At 34.7% G+C, this 21,548-nt stretch overlaps 1 protein-coding gene across 1 annotated transcript; it reads right to left on the reverse strand.

The window, feature by feature from the left end:
* Positions 1–338: 338 nt before the first annotated feature.
* Positions 339–21,548, reverse strand: LOC132720133 (uncharacterized). The gene is made up of 8 exons (XM_060704166.1): positions 21,393–21,548; positions 17,944–18,426; positions 15,178–16,708; positions 12,671–12,993; positions 6,494–11,143; positions 5,992–6,146; positions 1,513–1,625; positions 339–510 (listed from the first exon to the last, which is right to left on the reverse strand). Exons 2-8 carry the CDS (start codon positions 18,275–18,277, stop codon positions 360–362), a joined length of 7,257 nt encoding a protein of 2,418 aa, XP_060560149.1. The 5' UTR covers positions 18,278–18,426; positions 21,393–21,548; the 3' UTR covers positions 339–359.

Below are 21,548 nucleotides of genomic sequence, written 5' to 3' on the forward strand. Positions count from 1 at the left end.
CAATTCATATAACAGAGTTTTCTTTTATTCTTCACCTAAGAACTAAAGAAAACCAAAAATAATTCTAAATATCTTCAGGAAAATTCTACTCTTAGACTACATTCTGTTTTTATCCTGTATTGGATATAGCACTGTAAAATTCCACGAATAAGACAAACACACAATGGAAGTCTTAAAAGTGAAATGGTCTCAATAGTGGAATAGTTACAGTCCAAAAGATGTCAGAAATCTTAATCAAATGTTGTTACATACATTTCTTTTGTATTCAACAATTATACCATCGCAAAATGTTTTACTAAGTTATAATGATAAACTTTGCAAAAGTTTATCAAGCACACTTTTATCAAGAAAGTCATAGTTCACATCTTTTTCTGTTTAACTTTAACTTGTTTAACTATCTTGTCCGATTTACTAGTTTCCTTACTCTCACTTGGTGTAAAATCTTTCTTGTCTAGTTCAGCCATGGCTTGATGTATAGCTTGCTCCAGATTACTGTTCATTTTCCGTCCCCTATTGTAAATATATACTTAAATTACAATATATCAGATTACTGTTCATTTTCTGTCGCCTATTGTAAACATATTCTTCAATTACATCAGATTACAGTTCATTTTTCATCCCTTATTGTAAATATATACTTCAATAATATTATTACACCAGATTACTGTTCATTTTCCATCCCTTATTGTAAATATATACTTCAATTAAAATAGATTACTGTTCATTTTTCATCCCCTATTGTAAATATATTCTTCAATAACATTACTGTTCATTTTCCATCCCTTATTGTAAAAATGTACTTCAAATACAACAGACTACTGTTCATTTTCTGTCCTCTACTGTAGACTTCCATTATAATACCCCAGTACATCAAATACAATGTAGGAAGCATTTAAACCTTAAATTCCTTTACATTTAAATTTAAATATTCATTCCATAATTCAAACATGGACAAACCATGTTAAAAGTCACTTTGTAATCTGTATGCTATAATTAGGACTTATTCTATTTATTGATCTATTATGAATAAACTAAGGCCAAGAAATTATTTGAATATTACAAAGACCACAATCGATTTTAATATGGCTTAACAAATTTAAATATTCCAAATAAAAAAGATAATACGATTTTTTTTTCTCTTTCAAAATTTCTATCAGTTTTAAAATCGAGCGGACACATGGCCAGGTTTTTAACATGTTGGTATAACACATTAATTCAGCCAATAACTTCAATTAACTGTCAGAAGTTGAAAGGAAATGGTACTACATGCAAAGACTTTTTCAAACCCGTTTTTTCATTGGGTCTTTCCAGTCTTACTAATGTAGGAAGAACTAAGGTGCCCGTCCTTGCATTATTTCAAGCACCCATGTAGAACCACCGACATTCCGTAACCTAGTTGGATAGCTTTCTCACATGAAAAAAAAACCAGAGCCCATGCCAGGATTCGAGCCCAGATAACATAACAGATAAAGAAACAATAAAAGTAAAGCATGATAAATACAAATATCTTACCTCCTGTGTTTTTTTCTTGCTTTATGGTGAGCTTCAAGTCCTTCAGACAGGGTCTTCAATTTACTTGGTTCAACCTGGGTCACAGTGTTATCACCAAACCATTTTACATATACCTTCAGTAAAACAAAAAAACTATAATACAATACATGTAATCTTAACATCATTAAATAAACATTTCTTGTTACAGAAGGTATAAAAAGATCTTAAAAAGATAAAATGACCATACTGCTTTGCATGAGACTGTCACTAGGTGTTGTTTGATTTCCCTCATTTGTTTTGATTTGACAGAATAAATAGAGATTAACATAACCAAAACAGTTTCAGTATATGTCTCATTAGTAAACCTTTTGATCAGATTTTGTATAAGAAATTGATTTTAGTTTAATTGTGTTGGAAATTATAAGCTTACTGAAACACTTTAAGATCTGTACATTGAACCATTTTTGGCCGGGTATCACAGGTGCAAACCCAGATTATAGTATGGTGAATGTCTGGCAGTGGGCGGTCAGGGAAATTTTTTTTATATTTTTGTTAAAAAATCAAATTGACATTAAGTGGTAATAAATTAGTTATGGAATATCCCAAAGAATGTAAAGTTGTGTTAAAATGATGCTAAGGTTACAGATTTTAACTGTGTGATGTCACAATTCCTCTCTATCAAAAGTTATTCCATGATTAACACCTGTTACAAATTATTAATTCAAAAGTTACCATTATATGAAAGCTTATTGACCTAAAAGTAATATTAAACCTTAAGCATTTTGACAAAGATAGGGAAAGCCTTAATGACTCCATAACTGCAAATTCAATCTGTTATTTATTATAAAATGTCATTTTATTTTTGTTATATAAACATCATGGTACAAAAATTACCACATAAATGGAAGACTAGAACTCCGCGAGTCGGATATGTCGCCTTGTGAACAATGTAGTTTAGGGGAAATGGCCAGGACAAAAATGAAATATGAAAAATAACAAAGAGCAATAACTAAAAAAATAATAAGTGCAGAGCAGCAGTTTCTGTACACTGCACTTCTTATCAATAAGATCTATCATTCTATGATGTTTCAAGTCCATAGCTTTTATACTTGAGGAGAAATGATCAGGACAAAAATAAAGTAAGAAAATCAACAAAGGGCAATAACTGAAAAATAAGAAATGCAGAGTATCAGTTCTTATGCACTGCACTTCTTTTTAATGATGAATAAAGTAGGTGAGGAACACACGTACAACACCAGGTCATTTTTAAAAAGTTTTTATTGGCTACTAGTTTCGAGTAATACAATACTCTTCATCAGGCTTAAAAAATATCAAATTCTAACTACTGAAGTACTGTTATTTAGGGATACTTTTTTGTGTTTTGTTACTATAAATAGAAGTATTGTTGCTAATAATAGATATAGTTTTGGCACTGTTCCAACGAGTTTATCATTGAGTATATCATGTATATTGTTTGAATAAAAAAGATCAAAAGTTAATTATGCTTTGTTTAATAATCCATTAATCTGTCCAATGTTTATAATGAATTCGTTTGTTTCACTAAACATACCATGCTCATCTTGGCAAACCGTTTCTGTACTAGACGGTGAGGAGGGTTCCTTAAAATTTATAGTTTGAAGAATATCTGTGTTGTCCTTACTAATTTGACTTCTTTTTAATGAGATCTATCATCCTATGAAGTTTCAAGTCCATAACTTTTATACTTTCGGAGAAATGGCCTGGACAAAAATTAAGTATGAAAATTAACAAAGGGCCATAACTCAAAAATTAAGAAATGCAGAGTACCGATTCTTGTGCACTGCACTTCTTAATAATGAGATCTATCATCCTATGAAGTTTCAAGTCCATAGCTTTTATACCTAATGAGAAATGGCCCTGACAAAATTAAAATATGAAAATAAACAAAGGGCAATAACTCAAAAAATAAGAAATGCAGAGTACCAGTTCTTGTGCACTGCACTTCTTCTTAATGAGACCTATCATCCTATGAAGTTTCAAGTCCATGGCTTTTATACAATAGGAGAAATGGCCCGGACAAAAATAAAGTATGAAAATTAACAAAGGGCAATAACTCAAAAATAAGGAGGTAGCAGAGTACTGGTTCTTGTGCACTGCATTTCTTCTTAATGAGATCTATCATCCTATGAAGTTTCAAGTCCATAGCTTTTTTAGTTGAAGAGAAATGGCCCGGACAAAAATTAAAGTATGAAAATTAACAAAGGGCAATAACTCAAACAAGAGGGCCATGATGGCCCTGAGGTCGCTCACCTGTATATAGGCCCACCCCCCACCCCCACCCCCCCCCAACGTTGCAGGGCCAATTTAAACCCAAGGGCTTTTATTTGCACAAACTTGGTAGACACCCATAAGAAGATGTTTCATGCTAAACATCTAAGCTCTAGCTCATTGGGCTTTTTAAAAGAAGATTTTTTTTAAGTTTTTACTATACACATATAGTTAAAAACAATGACACCCCTGGGGCCGGGCCAGTTTTGACCCCAGGGCTTTTATTTGAACAAACTTTGTAGACACTTACTAGAAGATGTTTCATGCTTAATATCTAAACTCTAGCTATTTGGGTTTTTTCAAAGAAGATTTTAAGTTTTTGCTATACACATATAAAGAAAATCAATGACCCCCGGGGCGGGGGCCAATTTTGACCCCAGGTCTTTTATTTGAAACAAACTTTTGTAGACACTCACTAAAAGATGTTTCATGCTTAATATCTTAACTCTAGCTATTTGGGTTTTTTCAAAGAAGATTTTAAGTTTTTGCTATACACATATAAGGAAAATCAATGACCCCCGGGGCGGTGCCAATTTTGACCCCAGGGCTTTTATTTGAACAAACTTGGTAGACACCTATTAGAACATGTTTGATGCTAAATATCTTAGCCATAGCTCTTTGAGTTCTTTAAAAGAAATTTTTTTAAAGTTTTTACTATATGCATATAGGGAAAATCAATGACCCCCCGGGGCGGGGCCAATTTTGACCCCGGGGCTTTTATTTGAACAAACTTGGTAGACACTTATTAGAACATGTTTCATGCTAAATATCTTAGCTCTAACTCTTTGGGTTCTTTAAAAGAAGATTTTTTTAAGTTTTTACTATATGCATATAGGGAAAATCAATGACCCCCCGGGGCGGGGCCAATTTTGACCCCAGGGCTTTTATTTGAACAAACTTGGTAGACACCTATTAGAACATGTTTGATCTTCAATATCTTAGCCATAGCTCTTTGAGTTCTTTAAAAGAAGATTTTTTAAGTTTTTACCATATGCATATAGGGAAAATCAATGACCCCCCGTGGCGGGGCCAATTTTGACCCCAGGGCTTTTATTTGAACAAACTTGGTAGACACCCATTAGAACATGTTTGATGCTAAATATCTTAGCTCTAGCTCTTTGGGTTCTTTAAAAGAAGATTTTTTAAGTTTTTACTATATGCATATAGGGAAAATCAATGACCCCCCGGGGCGGGGCCAATTTTGACCCCAGGGCTTTTATTTGAACAAACTTGGTAGACACTCACTAGAAGATGTTTCATGCCAAATATCTGAGCTCTAGCTCTTATGGTTTTTTAAAAGAAGATATTTAAAGATTTTTCTTTCGGTTGCCATGGCAACCAGAGTTCTGCATGGAATTAAATTCTTTGAACAATTTTTAAAGTTGACCACCAAAGGAACATTCCTGTGAAGTTTGGATGAAATTGGCTTAGTGGTTTATGAGGAGATGTCATTTAAAGTAAAAGTTTACGGACGGACGCCGGACGGACGGACGCCGGACGAAAAGCGATCACAAAAGCTCACCCTGTCACTTTGTGACAGGTGAGCTAAAAATAAGAACTGCAGAGTACCGGTCCTTGTGCACTGCACTTCGGGTTATTGAAAGAAGCATGCATACCAAGTTTGAAGTCAATCAGACTTATAGTGACTGAGTTATGCTCCGGACAAGCTTTAGGGGACGCCGACAACGACGCCGACACAGACGCCGCCGCCGACAAAAGTAACCCCTATATGTCACCTTTTCAAGGCGACACAAAAATGAATTGTATATGTGGCATGTTGCCCCAGTAGGATGAACTGCAGAATAGTATTCCAAGGTCCCAGGCAAGTGGATATACCCAGGTATGGTACTGATTACAAGTGTAGAAAATTAACAAGTAAATCAAGAGGAGAGAACTAACATCAAACATCAGGATGGTTTGTAACTAGTTTATTCAAGGATTTACTAGTTTCGGTCTTTCAAGACCTTCATCAAGATATAGTGTAGAAAATGTACAAAGTGTAAATGTTCAGAAAATATATAAACATTCATTAACTGATACAGTAAAATCGGTGAATAGTATTCGTACATTTTTTTTTCCTATATAAAGAAGTGACATATTTGTATCACATAAAATACTGAAAACAGCATGTGCTTTGTATGCCTCTAAATCTTGAATTCAATTCTAGAAATAAGACTAAGAATAAGATCTTACTTTTCCTTCTATTTCATCTCCACACTTTGATTCAGTATTGTCAACAAGTTTGCCAGGCCAGGATGGAAATCCACGTATTTGTCCCCACACAAGATCCCCAGTACTGAATGACCTTGGGTGTATTGCCTGCTTTTCTTGACTACCATCATTGTTTCCTGAAACATAAAGAATAGTTATCAAAAACCAAGGATACCATTGTCACAAAGTATGTATATCATGAAATTTTACAGGTTCCTTTTGCAAACAGCACAAAAATGCTGCGAACAATCTTTTAATCTGACCTGTGTGACCTTAACTTACAGACCTACTTAAATTGTATGACATGCCACTTTACTTTATAATGGTGGACACTTGTGTCAAGTTAAATTAAAATCCTTCAATGCAGGGAGAAGTTTTGCACCAGACAAAGCATTATCCTCTTACCTTTGATTGTGACTGTCACTCATTTATGGGTTCTGTAATGGAAATTAATAAATAAGATATAAAAAAAAAATTGTTTTACCTCCAATGTTATCTTTAGAAGTAACATCATCCTCTTGTTGTTGCTCTGTATCGCATGTTAACCCATCCATATTGTTTGCCTTTGGATCTGTAACACGTTCTGGTACATGTAATAAATTCATCTTGAGGCATGACAACTGCCACTGTCCTTTCTGACTGGATAATGCTGCTGCAATACGGCTTGTAAGATTGTCTTTGTTCACAGTTTCTTCTGCACTACTTGTTATATCTAAATTGTGTGAGCTGTTTTCAGAATCGACGGAAGAATCACATTCCAGGCATTCCTTAAACAATTGTGCTTTACTTTGGATTTCTTTGATAACACCAAGTTCATTTGAACATGAAGGTTTAGGTTCACTTTCACTTTCATCTTGTTTTAATTGAGACTTAACATCCAGCTGCATTTCCTTCATTCTACTGGCATCTTTACCTTTACTTGTTACAGCTGCCAATGATGAAGATGCTTTTGTTGCTGCTTGAGTTGACGATCGCAATTCTTTCTTCTCAAACAAAATTTGTTCTTCCTTCTTGTCTTTAGATTTAAACTTCTTTGCACTCTCTACAGCTCTTTCCACGGAGGACTCTAACAATCGTTTTCTCTTTATCTTAAGTTTTAACTCATTTCCACTTGGTTTAGTCAACTCAGCTGACAGATTCTGACTTCTAGCAAGACTAGATTTTTCTCCAAGCAACCTGGACTCCAATTCGCTAGATCTAGTTGTGCCCTTTTGTGTTGCTATTGCTAAACATGTATTCAAGCTTGATGTTCTTACAACAGGTAAACTAGTTACAGCTGAGATATTACTAGAAACATCTTTTGAAGTTGACATAAGAGATGTTACGTCACCTGACTCAGATTCCATGTCAGATTGAGATGCATTACTAATATTATGATCCGGGTCATCTTCATATTCAGACTGAACTTCAGAATTGTCTTCCTCTATAGCATCTGTTTCAGTGCCTATATCAACAGTTTTAGTTGTTGATGTACAATCTTCAGTAGTATCAGCAGCTGCTATCACTCTTGTTGTGCTACATTTTCTCAGTGTAATCTCTTCATTACCACCTGTTACCACTGCCTCACTATTAACATCATTTGAGGTTTGCACATTAACTTCCATATTTGATGTCCCAGATGAAACTGGTGCACCTGCAACATCATTTCTAGACAGGTCTGGTACAACTGCATCATTTCCTATATTGGCACTAGCAACTGCATTTGCTTGCTTTCTTTCAACAGTAGAACTATTGTTCACACCTATGTTCTGTAAATTAAATTGACTTATAAGATTTTGCATTCCTTGAACTTGCTGCAATTGTTGCAGTAGCTGCTGCTGTAGCTGTAGTGTTTGTAACTGCATAGCTGTTAGATTTGTCCCATTTCCTATGGAATGTTGGATGTTTAACATGTTCATAACCGCTTGTGTGTTTGGATTTATTGTCAAATGATTGCCAATAAGAAGAGGATTTTGAGTAGGATCAACACCTGTATTAGGTATACTAACAGAATGGTTTGGTGGTAATTGTTGCAGATTAAAATTATTGTTTTGTGGAGTCGAGTTGTTTCCACCATAAGAAGGCTGTTGCTGAAGAAGTTCATTTACATTTTGAGGAGGATGTACACCTTGAAGATTCAACAACTGTGTGGCTGCATGTGCATTGCCAAGTAAAGGTACGAAGGTTTGTGCATTTGATATGTTACCATTGCCTTGATCTTGCTGTCTCAGTAATAGTGGAACACTTGAAGCAGATATGGAAGAAGGCTGTAACTGTGTATTAAGTATCTGATGCTGATTCAATGAAGGATTTGATGAGTCTAAACTTGTATCAGATCCTACTAAATGCTGTTTATGTTGTGTAACATTCTGTAAGGAAAACCCAAGCGCATTATACATCTGAAGAAGTTGTGTATCAAGTAATGTTGGATGCTGACTGACAACAGGTGTAACTAATGTTGAATTGTCTATGTCTTGAGATGCAGGATTTTGATTCGCTTGACTATGTGTTGGCAGCTGATGTGGTAATACTTGACCAACTTTAGCTATTTCTGGCAGAGAAATATGCCCAGGATTAACATTATTACCTTGTCTTTGTAACTGCTGAATCATATTAAACATATCTACTTCATGGCGTTTACTGGAATCACTCCTATTTAACAGTTCTGAAATTTTTGGTGCACCAGATTTAGATTTTGGCTTCTCTGCAGAACTAACACATACATTTGAATTTGTAGCAATGTTTGCAATAGAAGTTTTCCCGAGGACAGAAGATACTGGTTGTTGCAATTTATTGTTATCTGTAGCAGGCACTGTTTGCATTCCACAGGCATTTGTGGTCAAAGCTGTTGTAACAGTTTCACTATGAACAGGTAACAATCTTGCAGACAGGGGATCAAACGGATGCGTCATTAGCATGCCTAAATGATTCTGTTGTGTTATCTGCGCCTTTGCTGCTGCGGATAATAAAGAACTGGCTGGAAACTCTCCTTGTGATAGATTATTCAGTAGTTCCTGGATAGGGAAATTTGGTCTTTGTATTCCCATAGGAACCATATCAATGCTTCCTTGATGAAGCGAGGACGGTACTGATGGAAGATGGGCTGCACTTGATATTCTTGGTGCACTTAATGATGCTGTACTTTGTTCCCCAACAGATTGAATGGATGATTTAGGAACTTCAAGAGATTGCATTAAAGCCTCTTGGACTGCCTCTGGAAACATCTGTTGAAAGACTTGCCCTATAGTCGGATCATTTAATATGGCAGCAATTGGATTGAGTACATTTCCTTTGTGAAGATGATCCTGTTTCCCCTCTTTAATACCAAGTGCATGTTGTCTGGCTTTAATTAGAGACATCTGATGGCAAGACAATGATCCTGGTGTATGGTGAACCACTGTTGTAGGAGTGGGTGGTGCACTTGCAACAGGTACAGTTTGGATGACAGGCAATGTTTTAGAGACAATACAATCCTTTGAGACAGCAACTACATTTTCAGTTGATGTAATTACAATACTATTGGAAGCTGTAGCAACATTTTCTGACAATACCTTAGAAGGTTCATTCTCGTTTTCAGGATTCTTTGTAGCTTTTGTACTATCTTTATCATATGCTTCTTTTTCAGGTTTAAATGGACTATTTAGCCTATCTGAACAGGCAGAGTCGGATCTTGTCTTCTCCACATCTTCTGATTCTGTCCTTTTATTATCTAAAACAGGACTTGTACAGGTAGAGGATATTGAGTTATTGACAAGTTCTGTCTGTTGTTTGAGAAATTCTGATGGATTGTCAAGGAAAGAGGCTATTTTCTGTTTTGGAATAGGACCGTGCCCTTTATCTTTCAACTGACTGACATCAACATTTGGTGGTGGAACATCACTGTAAAAAAAATCTTCAACTTTTTCACATTCAGCCTTTTTGGTCCTTCCTTTTTTAATTTTACTTTTTCCATCTTGACTCAACCAAACAAAATTTGACATCTGTGCATGAGGTGCACCTAGAGATGTAAACATAGGACTAAAAGGAAACCCTGGTCCTTGGTGGTGAGGATATGGTCGGACATTTGTAGCTGATTGAGAGCTGCCTTTTGAACTAATACTAGCACCATGCTGATAACTACCATGGACATTCCCAGCAAGTCCCGGCAAATTAAATGGAGGGAACACTTGTTGATTTGGTGGACTAGACAATTTATGCAAATTTGCAAGAACGTTTGCCTGAAAAGGTGTCAGTGGATTCGGTGGTAATACAGGTAATTTCATTCGCTCTTTCAGAGCGTTATGTATTTGCTGAACATTTTCTTGCACTGCTGGACTCTTTGTTGACGGACTTACAGTTGGAACTCTTACAAAATTTTGCTGGAAAACTGGTGGCAACTCTGATGGATTAACACCACAGAAGTTCATAAAGTGTGTGAACATATCTGTGGAAAAGACATGGTCATTTCTCGGAGACAATGATCTGTCAGAACACCGAGACGAATTTCTTTCTGACCCAGGAGATGAGAGGCCAGAAGATAATCTGGACCTTGACTGAGACCGAACAGGACTTTTAGACTTTGCTGGAGACAACTTCTTGTCAGTGGTTGATTTTGACTGCACTGATGACTTTGTAGACTGCACGCTTTGAGAATTCTTTTCATCACTGCTTGCACATGGAATATCTACTTCATTTTTCATCACTTCTAAAACTTTTCTCTCTATTGTTTTAGATAATAATGTGCTAACACTAGTAGCTTCTGTCAGTACACCAGTATTTGGAACATCACTCGAGTTCACTACAAAAGTCTGTTTGGGAATGGTTTTATGGACTTTTGGTGTTTTGACAATCTGATCACTTGTATGACTTTCAGTCTGGAGCACAACTGATTCTTTTTCCACCAATGATTTATCTGGTCTTGCACTTTCATCAACACCACTATTATCCACTGAACTTGTACTAACAATGTTATCTGAAATAATATTTTTTGCATTTTTGTCATCCGAACTACCACCAACTGATTTCACACCCTTTCCATTTTGACTATCATCACCTGGTACATTCTGTAACTCAACTGAATGAAAAGACTTTGGTTTCTTCTCAGTGTCAGTATTTTCGGCCTTCTTATCACTGTTTTCAACCTTACTCTCAATTTTCTGTTTTTTATTGCTCATGTCTGAAAACAAAAAGATTATATATTATTTTATCAACTACATTTTATATGTTATTTTGGTTTTGGAGTGATATATGTGGATATATTACCTGTCAAGATTTTATATCACCCGAGCCGTTAGGCGAGGGTGATATTTTATCTTGGCAGGTAATATATACACATATATCACTCCTAAACCAAAATAATAATTTTATTACCCTTCCTGTGCCAAGTTAAGACGATTTTAAAACAAATCATTGCTACTTCAAATGAAACGCGAAATAAGAGTCCCTTTAGGGTACCCCTTCACCCAACATGACCTCACATACACGACGTATTTTCTTTCGAACCTAACAAATGTAAACAAGAGAAAAGGAGTAGTCTGTTGAAAGCACTTTTTTGGAATTAATATCAAGCTTTCACAAGGTCATATTTGTTTTCAATACTGATGAGAATATGTATCATTACTCTATTTTGGTAAATATTTATCATTTGACAGTTAAAAAGTGCTTGTAAATCAGAATTTACAATGCGTAAAATCAAACCGTACGCGCATCGCCACAGCGCATGTTACCCAACGGGGAAATTTAGTGTGTATATTACCCGTCTGGCTCCGTAATATCAGTTTCTTTCGGGTGATCAATATCCAATCAAAAAGGCGGAAAAAATCTGGAAGGGTAATAAACCCTTTTGTGGACCTTGTAATCACCAAAAGTGGTTTGTAGTTGATTAAACATAGTTCAAACTGCGACTTTCCAAAGGTAAGTCTTGTTTAATCATCTATACTTAATACTGCAATCTTTTTCATATAGTCAAAAAATGCTAAATGTACTGAATTTTATACAGGTTATGTCTGGAAGACTTCACACAAACCAACTTGAATCCATTTTAACACTTTTAACATTGCAGCAAACAGACTGTCGTTCTCCACTGTTTTAAATACTGCATGTATAATGATTTTGTGTTACTTCTTGTTTATGTTTAAATCAAAGTCATCAATTCACTGAGGCTATTAATGTTGCATGGCTAACTTGAGGTGGTAAAATGATATACAACATTACATTATTTTAGGTTTATGTTGGTAGATGGGTAGAACCACTTATCTCTCATGATTCAGATGAATAACTTTCTCACCTTTTTTTTGTTTTTTTACGTTGCACCAACACAGTATTAGGTCATATGCTGACATTCCAGCTTTACTGGTGGAGGAAGTCCTCAGGTGCCCCTCCAAACATTATTTCAGGCATAAACAGCCACCTTAGTAGAACCACCAACGTTCTGCAAACAAGCTGGATAGCTTCCTAACATGAAAGAACCCAAAGTCGCTGTCAGGATTCAAACCCACAGCGGTGAAGGGCAAGTGGTTTAAAGTCAATAACCTTAACCACTCGGCCACAGACACAAGCACCCCACTTCCTCACATCTGAACAACAAAGCCTTGCAACTCAATGCAAAGCCAGGGACATGTGATATAAATTTAGAAAGCCTAATCATATAGCAATGAATGAAATCTGACATTTTTATCATATTTTCGTATTATATTTAACTTACATAAGTCTTGATTTTCTTGTACAGTACTTGAAACACGTGGAGACATCATTGCACTGCTTGAAACCACGGAAACATCTGGTCTCAAACCTACACTAGCTCTAGTCGTCTGACATGCACTCAATGCTGAATATTTTCTCTTATGATTACACAAATTGCCAGTGTCTTTTATGCTGGAGTGAGTCCATTTGATACTTATAACTTCACTGCTAAAGTTGAACACTCTGTCAATATGAAACGGACACTCCAGGCCACATTTACAGGTTCCATCAGTGACCAAGTATTGTTTAACACTTTCTGCTGATGTAAGTCTTGTACATGTTGGACTGTAAAACATAAATACACTTATCATTACATATATGATAACAAGAGCACCGCTAGGCGGAGCATTATATGCCCGAAAGTGATTTTTTTTAAAGTAAAGATGAAGCATTTGTAAGACATGGGAATTAAATAAAGTATTACCTCCTTCACAAAACAATCCTCCTTTGAAGTTTCAATATTGTGGTCCAAATGGAACTTAAGTTATGCCCCGAAAACTGTTTGCAGTTCTAAGGTAATAGTGACCTTGACCTTTTGACCCCAAAATCAATAGGAGTCTTCTACCTAATATGGACAATCATCCTATGAAGTTTGAATATGGTGGGCCACATGGAACTTAAGTTATGCTCAAGAAACTGTTCTCAATTTTTAAGTAATAGTGACCTTGACCTTGTGTCCCCAAAATCAATAGGGGTCTTCAACCCAATATGGACAATCATCCTATAAAGTTTGAACACTGTGGGCCAAATAGAAATTAAGTAATGCTCCAGAAACTGTTTTGAGTTTTAAGGTAATAGTGGCCTTGACCTTTGACCTTGTGACCCCAAAATCAATAGGGGTCTTCTACCCAATATGGACAATCATCCTATGAAGTTTGAACACTGTGGGCCAAATGGAACTTAAGTTATGCTCCGGAAACTGTTTTCAGTTTTAAGGTAATAGTGACCTTGACCTTTTGACCTTGTGACCCTAAAATCAATAGGGGTCTTCTACCCAATATGGACAATCATCCTATGAAGTTTGAACACTGTGGGCCAAATGGAACTTAAGTTATGCTCCGGAAACTGTTTTCAGTTTTAAAGTCATAGTGACCTTGACCTTTGACCTTGTGACCCCAAAATCAATAGGGGTCTTCTACCCAATATGGACAATCATCCTATGAAGTTTGAATATTGTGGGCCAAATGGAACTTAAGTTATGCTCCGGAAACCAAATTGCTAACGGATGGACGGATGGACAGACAGACGGACGGACGCCAGGGGGTATAACATAATATGCCCGAAATTCTTTCGGGCATATAATAACATTTACCTAAGGTCCTTAATATATAGCATCGATTATGACCTGGTAGTGATACTATAAAATCAAACATTACATAGCAAGTTTATTTAAAGTTCCTGTAACACAACTTTTTTATGATTTTATATCATAAATGTAATGTAATGCTCAAATGAAGATTTATCAAAAAACATTATTTGTAAAGATATTACCAAATTTACATTTCATGTTAATAAAGGGAGGTAATTAATAATTTATTTTCTTTATAGTCTAAGTCAATTTTTTCAATAACAAATGAATGCATATATTTTAATGATTACATATAATATGGACAAATATTTGCAATTCATATTTTAAATATTCTTTGTTGTTTGAAAATTGTTTTATAAGCATACATGTACTTATGTACATATATAAAATTTCACTTAAGTGAGGTAACAATGTTAATTACAATATACAGAATCTTTATTACATGTATATGTCTCAAGACTTTTTAATCAGTGGTTTATAAAACCTAATGATGAAGACTGAAATGTTATTCTAAAGAACCTGTGTACATGATGTACTCTTCTATCCATATAAAGTAATATACAGACTAGTACTCTTCCTATTCTAAAATATAGTAGTTGAGCTTAAAATTAAGGAAGGTAGAATTATGGTACTTGGGCACTGCACTTCTCACTGAGTGAAGTTTTGATCAAATTCATTCCATTCTTTAAAAGTCATATCCAAACAACAGAGTGAAGAACGGGTAGACAAAATGGTGGATGGAAGGACAAACAAAGCAGTGCCAACATGTACATGTATATGCTCCTCCCCTTCTGGAAGCATTAAAAAATCAATGTTTAAAAAAAAACAGTTTGAATACATATACATGGATATTATGATTTTTATCAATTATGTATACAATGTATATATGAGCCGTGTCATGACAAAACCAACATAGTGCGTTTGCGACCAGCATGGATCAAGACCAGCCTGCGCATCCGCGCAGTCTGATCAGGATCCATGCTGTTCGCTTACAAACCCTAATACAAGTAGAGAAAGTGATAGCGAACAGCATGGATCCTGATCAGACTGCGCGGATGCGCAGGCTGGTCTGGATCCATGCTGGTCGCAAACCCATTATGTTGGTTATGTCATGACGCGGCTCATATCAATTTAATCCTGTAAACGTAATATATAATCACCTGTAATAAACAATGGAATCTCCCTCTAATGCTCTTACCCATCCATTTGGCACCAAGATTGTTTTTGTATCAGAATCACTTGCATGATTTGATTCACTCAAATCTACTTGTGGCTTCAACTCATGCAAGATATTTTGTTTTACTGTATTTGATACATTGGCAGCTTGTAAAGAAATGCTTCCTTTCAGTTCATTTGTGCAAACTTTCAATGGCAATGTTACTCTGGAGAGAACATTAGACAGTGTTGTCACAACACCTGCTGAAATTGTATTTGATGTTGTAACAGTGCTCACTGTTGTTTTTGTAGAACACATTTTTTGAACACCAGGCTTTAACTCAACACCTTTTAAATGTTTTGTTTGTACACCTGATAATGAAATATTGTTCACAACCCTTGCTTGATTTGAAAACTGCCCAATATTCCAGTTATTGAACTCAGCGTTGATATTGTTATCACTAACCGTCCGCACTTGCATACTGTTTTCGTTTGAACTTAAATTAGGAACACATTGATTCAATAGAGTGGCAGTTTGGCTTGAAGCACCTATGATATTTCTATTAACACTCTGGTCACTTGCAGCATTTGAAACTACTGCCTGCTGGGCACCAATAGAGTTCAATCCAAGGTTTTGAAGGAAAGGGTGAGGTAAACTTTGCATATGGTGATGTAAAAGAAAATGTCCAAAACTTGGCAAAGACTGGTTAGGGTTTGCGGAGTTGGCCATATTCTGTTGGTTTTGTAAATTCTGACTCAGGTCTGTACCACCTTGATTTGCAATATGTGCTAAAAGTTGCATCTGTTGATTCGTTATGCCTGGGTTATTATTCTGTGAGTTTGTTTTTGTTAGATTGTCTATGTTTCCATTTCCAGTTGGTGATTGGTTAACAGACAGAATTCCCATGTTCTGATTGGTTATTACCTGTGATTGAGAAAGAAGGCCCGTTATCTGATTAGATAAGATATTCTGGGCATTTCCATACATTTGTTGGTTGACATTTTGAACTATTCCAGGATTTTGCATAAACACATTTTGATTCAGTCCTTGTGTGATGAAGTTTTCACTTAAAATCATTCCACCATTTTGTCCTTGGACCAAGACGTTGTTACCTTGACCATTTGATAGCAATTGATGCTGTGGTGTAAACTGTGCAATATTAGGACTCTGCACAGCAAACTGGTTCTGATTTTGAATAGTAAACTGCTGAGAAGGGCTTTGCAATGCAAACTGCTGGTTTGGACTTTGAAGCATCAATTGTTGAGTTGGACTCTGTATCATTAGTTGACCAGTGGCATTCTGGAAGGCGATCTGTTGTTGATTATGTTGTAAAGCTGCTATCTGGGGATCAAACCCCGCAGACTGTAAGAACTGTTGCTGCTGCTCAAGGGGAGAAAGTGTGGCTGTACCAATGTTGCTTCCTAGCTGCTGAGGACTCAGTTGAACAGCGACCCCGGTACCTTGTACCCCTTGATTTACTAACGTGTAATTCCTCGGCATCAATTGATAATTGGCAGTGTATATACCTCGTGGTCCTGAAAAAAAAATCACTTTATTAATATCACTTTAATTATAAGAGTATCAAGAACATTTCATGTTTTAATTAAGAAATGATAGACATGTTCATAATATAATGTTTTAATACATGTATCAAATCGAATGTATAAGCAAACTTCCGATAGATAAAAATGGCAACACGTTTATTAAATAGAAATACATGTATTAATTAACACCTAACTAAGGCTAATCCTATAAGCATCATAGCCATATCTAATATTCATAATAATGCTGAAACTGATACTCTAGACATAAATCTGAATGCTTGATAATTTCCTTTGTATATCTTTACCTTCTATAACTATGCCACTGTTACGTCAGAGGAAATATTTTGTATCACAGAACTGTATATTTAACTAGCATTTGTCGTCTTTCTAAGACTCAATAATTAAGACTTTAGCTCACCTGAGACATTTATTCCACATTAAGGCCCATGCTGCTATTTTGATAAGACACATTGTCAAAAGTATCAAGCAATTTTAGGTATTGTAAAACAAACTTGTAAAATATAATGTAATTCTGTTCATAAAAAGAATATTAGACCAAAGTATATTTACTTTATATATTTATGTAAATCAAACACAGAGAATTCAAGATTTTCCCAATAAAGAAATTAACTTCAATAAAAATTATCTAAGTAGTTAAGTATTGATTTTCCTCTTGTTATATTTGACAACGTTCTGCAGTGTTCGTTATATATACAATGTATATCACTACAGCTTTAGGAGCAAGTATTACTAAACTATAAACACTAGCAGAGACAACACATCAATACAAGCTTTGATAGGATTAGAAAAAAAATTAAATAAATTCATGAAATAATAAAATAGTTGATAATAAATAAACCTAGTTTAGACATACAATGCTAGAGATTTTGGAGTATAAAACAGGAAGTTTCAATTATAAATCACACATAACATGTAAATTATTCCTTAAACCTTTAATCTTTTTACTTTTCCTTAAATCTTAGTAAATTTCTCTCAGGTTGGATTATATTTAAATATTCTGGCTCATCTGGAGGCATGCAGCTTTAAGTGATGTACAGACAGAACTGACTCTATACTGGTGGACTGTGGTATATAAGCAAATAATTTTTCAAAAGTTGAATTTTGCTTTGGGCACAGAAGGTACTTTGCAGAAAAACACTATTTTAATAGCTTCCCTGCATTCAATGTGCTTGTACACAGAAAAAAAAACATATACACAAACATACCTAACATTTGCTGGGCAGCTGCCTGCTGAGCCAACAATTGTTGTTGTTGCTGCTGCTGTTGTTGGCCCAAAAACCCAGCTGGTGGTCCAATAAATTGTAAACCTGTGTGAGCAGCCATGACAGTTGGATTGCCAGCCTGTTGTGGACTATTGACTGGTAAAACTGCCTGTTGGATAACATTAGGTTGCGCAACTGACTGTTTAACTGAAGCATTCTGGGTGGTGAAAAGTTGTTGAATGCCAGGTAACTGTTGCAGAATCTGACTCGTGGACTGTGGCTGACTATTTGCAACGTTCATACTAAAATTCAGTGATACAAAACCGGAATTATCCATTCCAGAATGTCTTAGTGTTCATACAAGTATCCATCTTCCCACATATCTCCATGGTAAAACCGTTTTAACATTTTCCTATCATAACAAAGATAATTCTGTCTATATGGGAACTTGTTCCTTTACAACATACTGCTGGTCCCATTGTTTTTCTACAAAAAGAAAACATAGTTCTGTTAAAACGTCAGACACTAAAATCTTGATCTGCTAATATATAAATTATACTATATTAATAAAATAGAGCAATTTATTCTCTAAAACATCTAACCTTAGTTAGAAAACTTGTTAGTAAAAACAGATTGTAATTTTGTCAAAATCTGTGTCAGAGTTACATTGTATGTACTATTGCATACAGCCGCTGTTGGTTATCTCAGTCCAGCATTTTTCCCTTATATAAATGGTACTAAAAACGGACACATTCACAATCATAAAGAATCCTTCACAATTTTCTGAGAGGGTCTGACTGATTAGTTCACAATTCTGATGAAAATTTACAATTCTGACCAATTAAAAAAAAATTTTTTTTTCATACAATGATGCATAAGCTCTCAGTAAGTTGTTGAGTCATGTTCTTTATGTTTACATGTCTTCTAAACCAGGCATTCACCCCATCAAGTGCACCATGGAGATACAAAATAACTAAACATGTACATTTGTATTTAAGTATGAGTCTTGTTTGGGTAACATAGTTGAAAAAGCAAGCATCTTAATAAATTGACAAAACATTTGAGCAATTGTCATTGGGTAAATAAAATCGCAATTTCATGAAAAATAATCACAACTTTAATATTTAAAAAAAACATCTATGCATTTTTTCTCACAATTATCATGGTACTGGTTCAAGAGTTATGGAGTCAATAGTCATCTGATAAGGCCATTAAAATTTAATTTAAGAGTGTAAGGTGTAATGCCGGTTTATTTCTAAATAAGATGAATAATTTTCTGACTGTGAATGTTCAAATTATTGGTATTTACATCATATTTCAGTTTCATATTTTTCAATATGGAAAGGGGGCATAACTCTAGAATTATCATTCACTCTGTTACATCCCTCTTCCTATGAATGTGCCATCTCCTAATTTGCAAGTATGCCAAAAATTAGTAAAACAACTCCTACAGTTTTCATAATTGGTTTATTGAAAACAAATTTTAACAAAAAAAAAATTAAAATTGTAAGTAGAACATGTAGTAAGGGGCATAACACAAAATATAGTATTTTTCAAGATCATGGGCCTTGTCTTACATGTACCCTTTCTCAAAAAGAAAAAAATGAAGTAGGCCAGGTATCATTCATTTGATAAAATTCATAACATTCTTCTTAAAAAAGCAATTTAACAAAAAAAATTAAAAGGGGCATTACTCCCAAAAAAAGCGTTATAAAAATGTTCCTTGTCTTACAACTAAGTCTTGCCTGGATAAGCAAGTATCCAACCTTAAACTTTTTGCAACAATATCCTAGTGATTATTATAGCTCTGACAACATAATTTCATTCTTCCAAACATGTGAACTAAAAATCTGACACTGATGTTATATGAAACCTGTTATGTATAATATACAGTATAATATATAATTATGCATGTACCACAGATACTGGCTTGATTGTGAAGCAAACAACAGAAGAAGAATATACATGTTTTATCTAATAATTTTACCTAAAATACCAAGAAAAAATACTGCCATTAATGTTATATTGACTTGTGTGGTTTATGACCTGGACCATTATTGTACTGAAACCATTACAGAGTTTGAGACCTCTTTCAGCATAGTGACACTCCCTCAATAATTGACACCTGGAGTGGTGTTGATAAACAAGTTAATTTACATGTCATAAACAGCAGGTGTCCTTTAATCTGCTTATGTAAGTGGAAGTGAACAAATAAGAGGGTTGGCCATAATGGATTAGTTGCAGTTGAATTACTGCAAGAGAATGAATTGAAAGAATGAATAAATGAAGAGTGAACTAATTACCAAATCATAGTAGAAAAGAGTCTGAAAGTGCAATACTGAACAAATGAAAATGGGTATTCATTTATTACAATATTCATGGTTTAGGAAGAAAGTTCAAGAAATAATCTTTGAGATAGACTTGCTGAACTCAAAAATTTGTTTTAAATCAACTTAAAATCATTCACAAAAGTGAAAACTGTATCTCTAAAAACAACAAAACAGTATCGCAGGAGATTTAAAAGATTTACAATGACTTTTGGGGAATTCATATCATCTCACATAAAAACTACTGTATTTGCTTACAATAAAAATGATTTTATTCAAATGATGGACATTCTTTCTATCCTAACCTTAATATTTTGATACATCAGGATCTTGACTCGGAAGTAACTTTTTATATTTCTATGCATCAGGATCTTGAATACTCAGTAGTACTTTTTCAGTTTAATAGACAGATTCTCTCTGTAATGTAACTCTATTTGGACTATGTTATATAAATGTTTTATACAATATACAATTAAAAGCCTTGACAAAATTAATGATTGATTCAACCAGAGACATAGATAACGTTATCTATGTCTCTGGTTCAACATTCTGGTGTACATCAATGATCATGTATAACATAAGAATTTCAGAAGGAAAATCATTTGCACCTCTCTGCGTGACTTGTAAAGTTGTGTGTTCTTAATACTTAAAGGACCTTTTCACCTTTTGATTGTGTGATTAAATGGGCAATCCCTTAAAACATAACACCTTTTGTCCAATTATTTAAGTTCAATGGTTTTGTTGTTATAATCTTGGGACAGTTTGAAATTATACAAATTGGCATAAAATAGGTTTGGCAATAAATGTAAAAGACAGTGGTAAGATGGAGTGGTCAACATTGCACTTGTTTCTAGTTACTCCATAAATAATCTAATTAGTAATTCATTAGATCTCTAGTCCTATGGATCTCAGAGAGGATTCTTTACAGCCATTGACACTTTGTCAATTTCTTAAATATTGCATATTTCAAAAATGAACAAACAAAACAACTAAAAATTGAACTTGGCATCATTAATTTAATATAAAAAATTACGTAGCTTTGCATAATTTCGAATCAAGATTAAACAGGTGCCCCGTGAAAACGTAAACAAAGTTAAGTATTGTGTAATACGGGTCATAATTTACCATGTTTGGAAGAACTGTCGTTAGGATATCACACTGTATTAAAGTATTTATGCCTCGTATGTAAACATATTGGTTAATGTTGGAATTAGAGCCTCTTTTTTGAAAATTTGCGTATTTTGCTGCTCTTTTTTAAAACAGGAAGTGGTTTCTGCGTCG

This window comes from Ruditapes philippinarum, unplaced genomic scaffold (assembly GCF_026571515.1).
Source record: "Ruditapes philippinarum isolate M1 unplaced genomic scaffold, ASM2657151v2 ctg1364_1_1_1_1, whole genome shotgun sequence".
NCBI classification, from domain to species: Eukaryota; Metazoa; Mollusca; class Bivalvia; order Venerida; family Veneridae; genus Ruditapes; species Ruditapes philippinarum.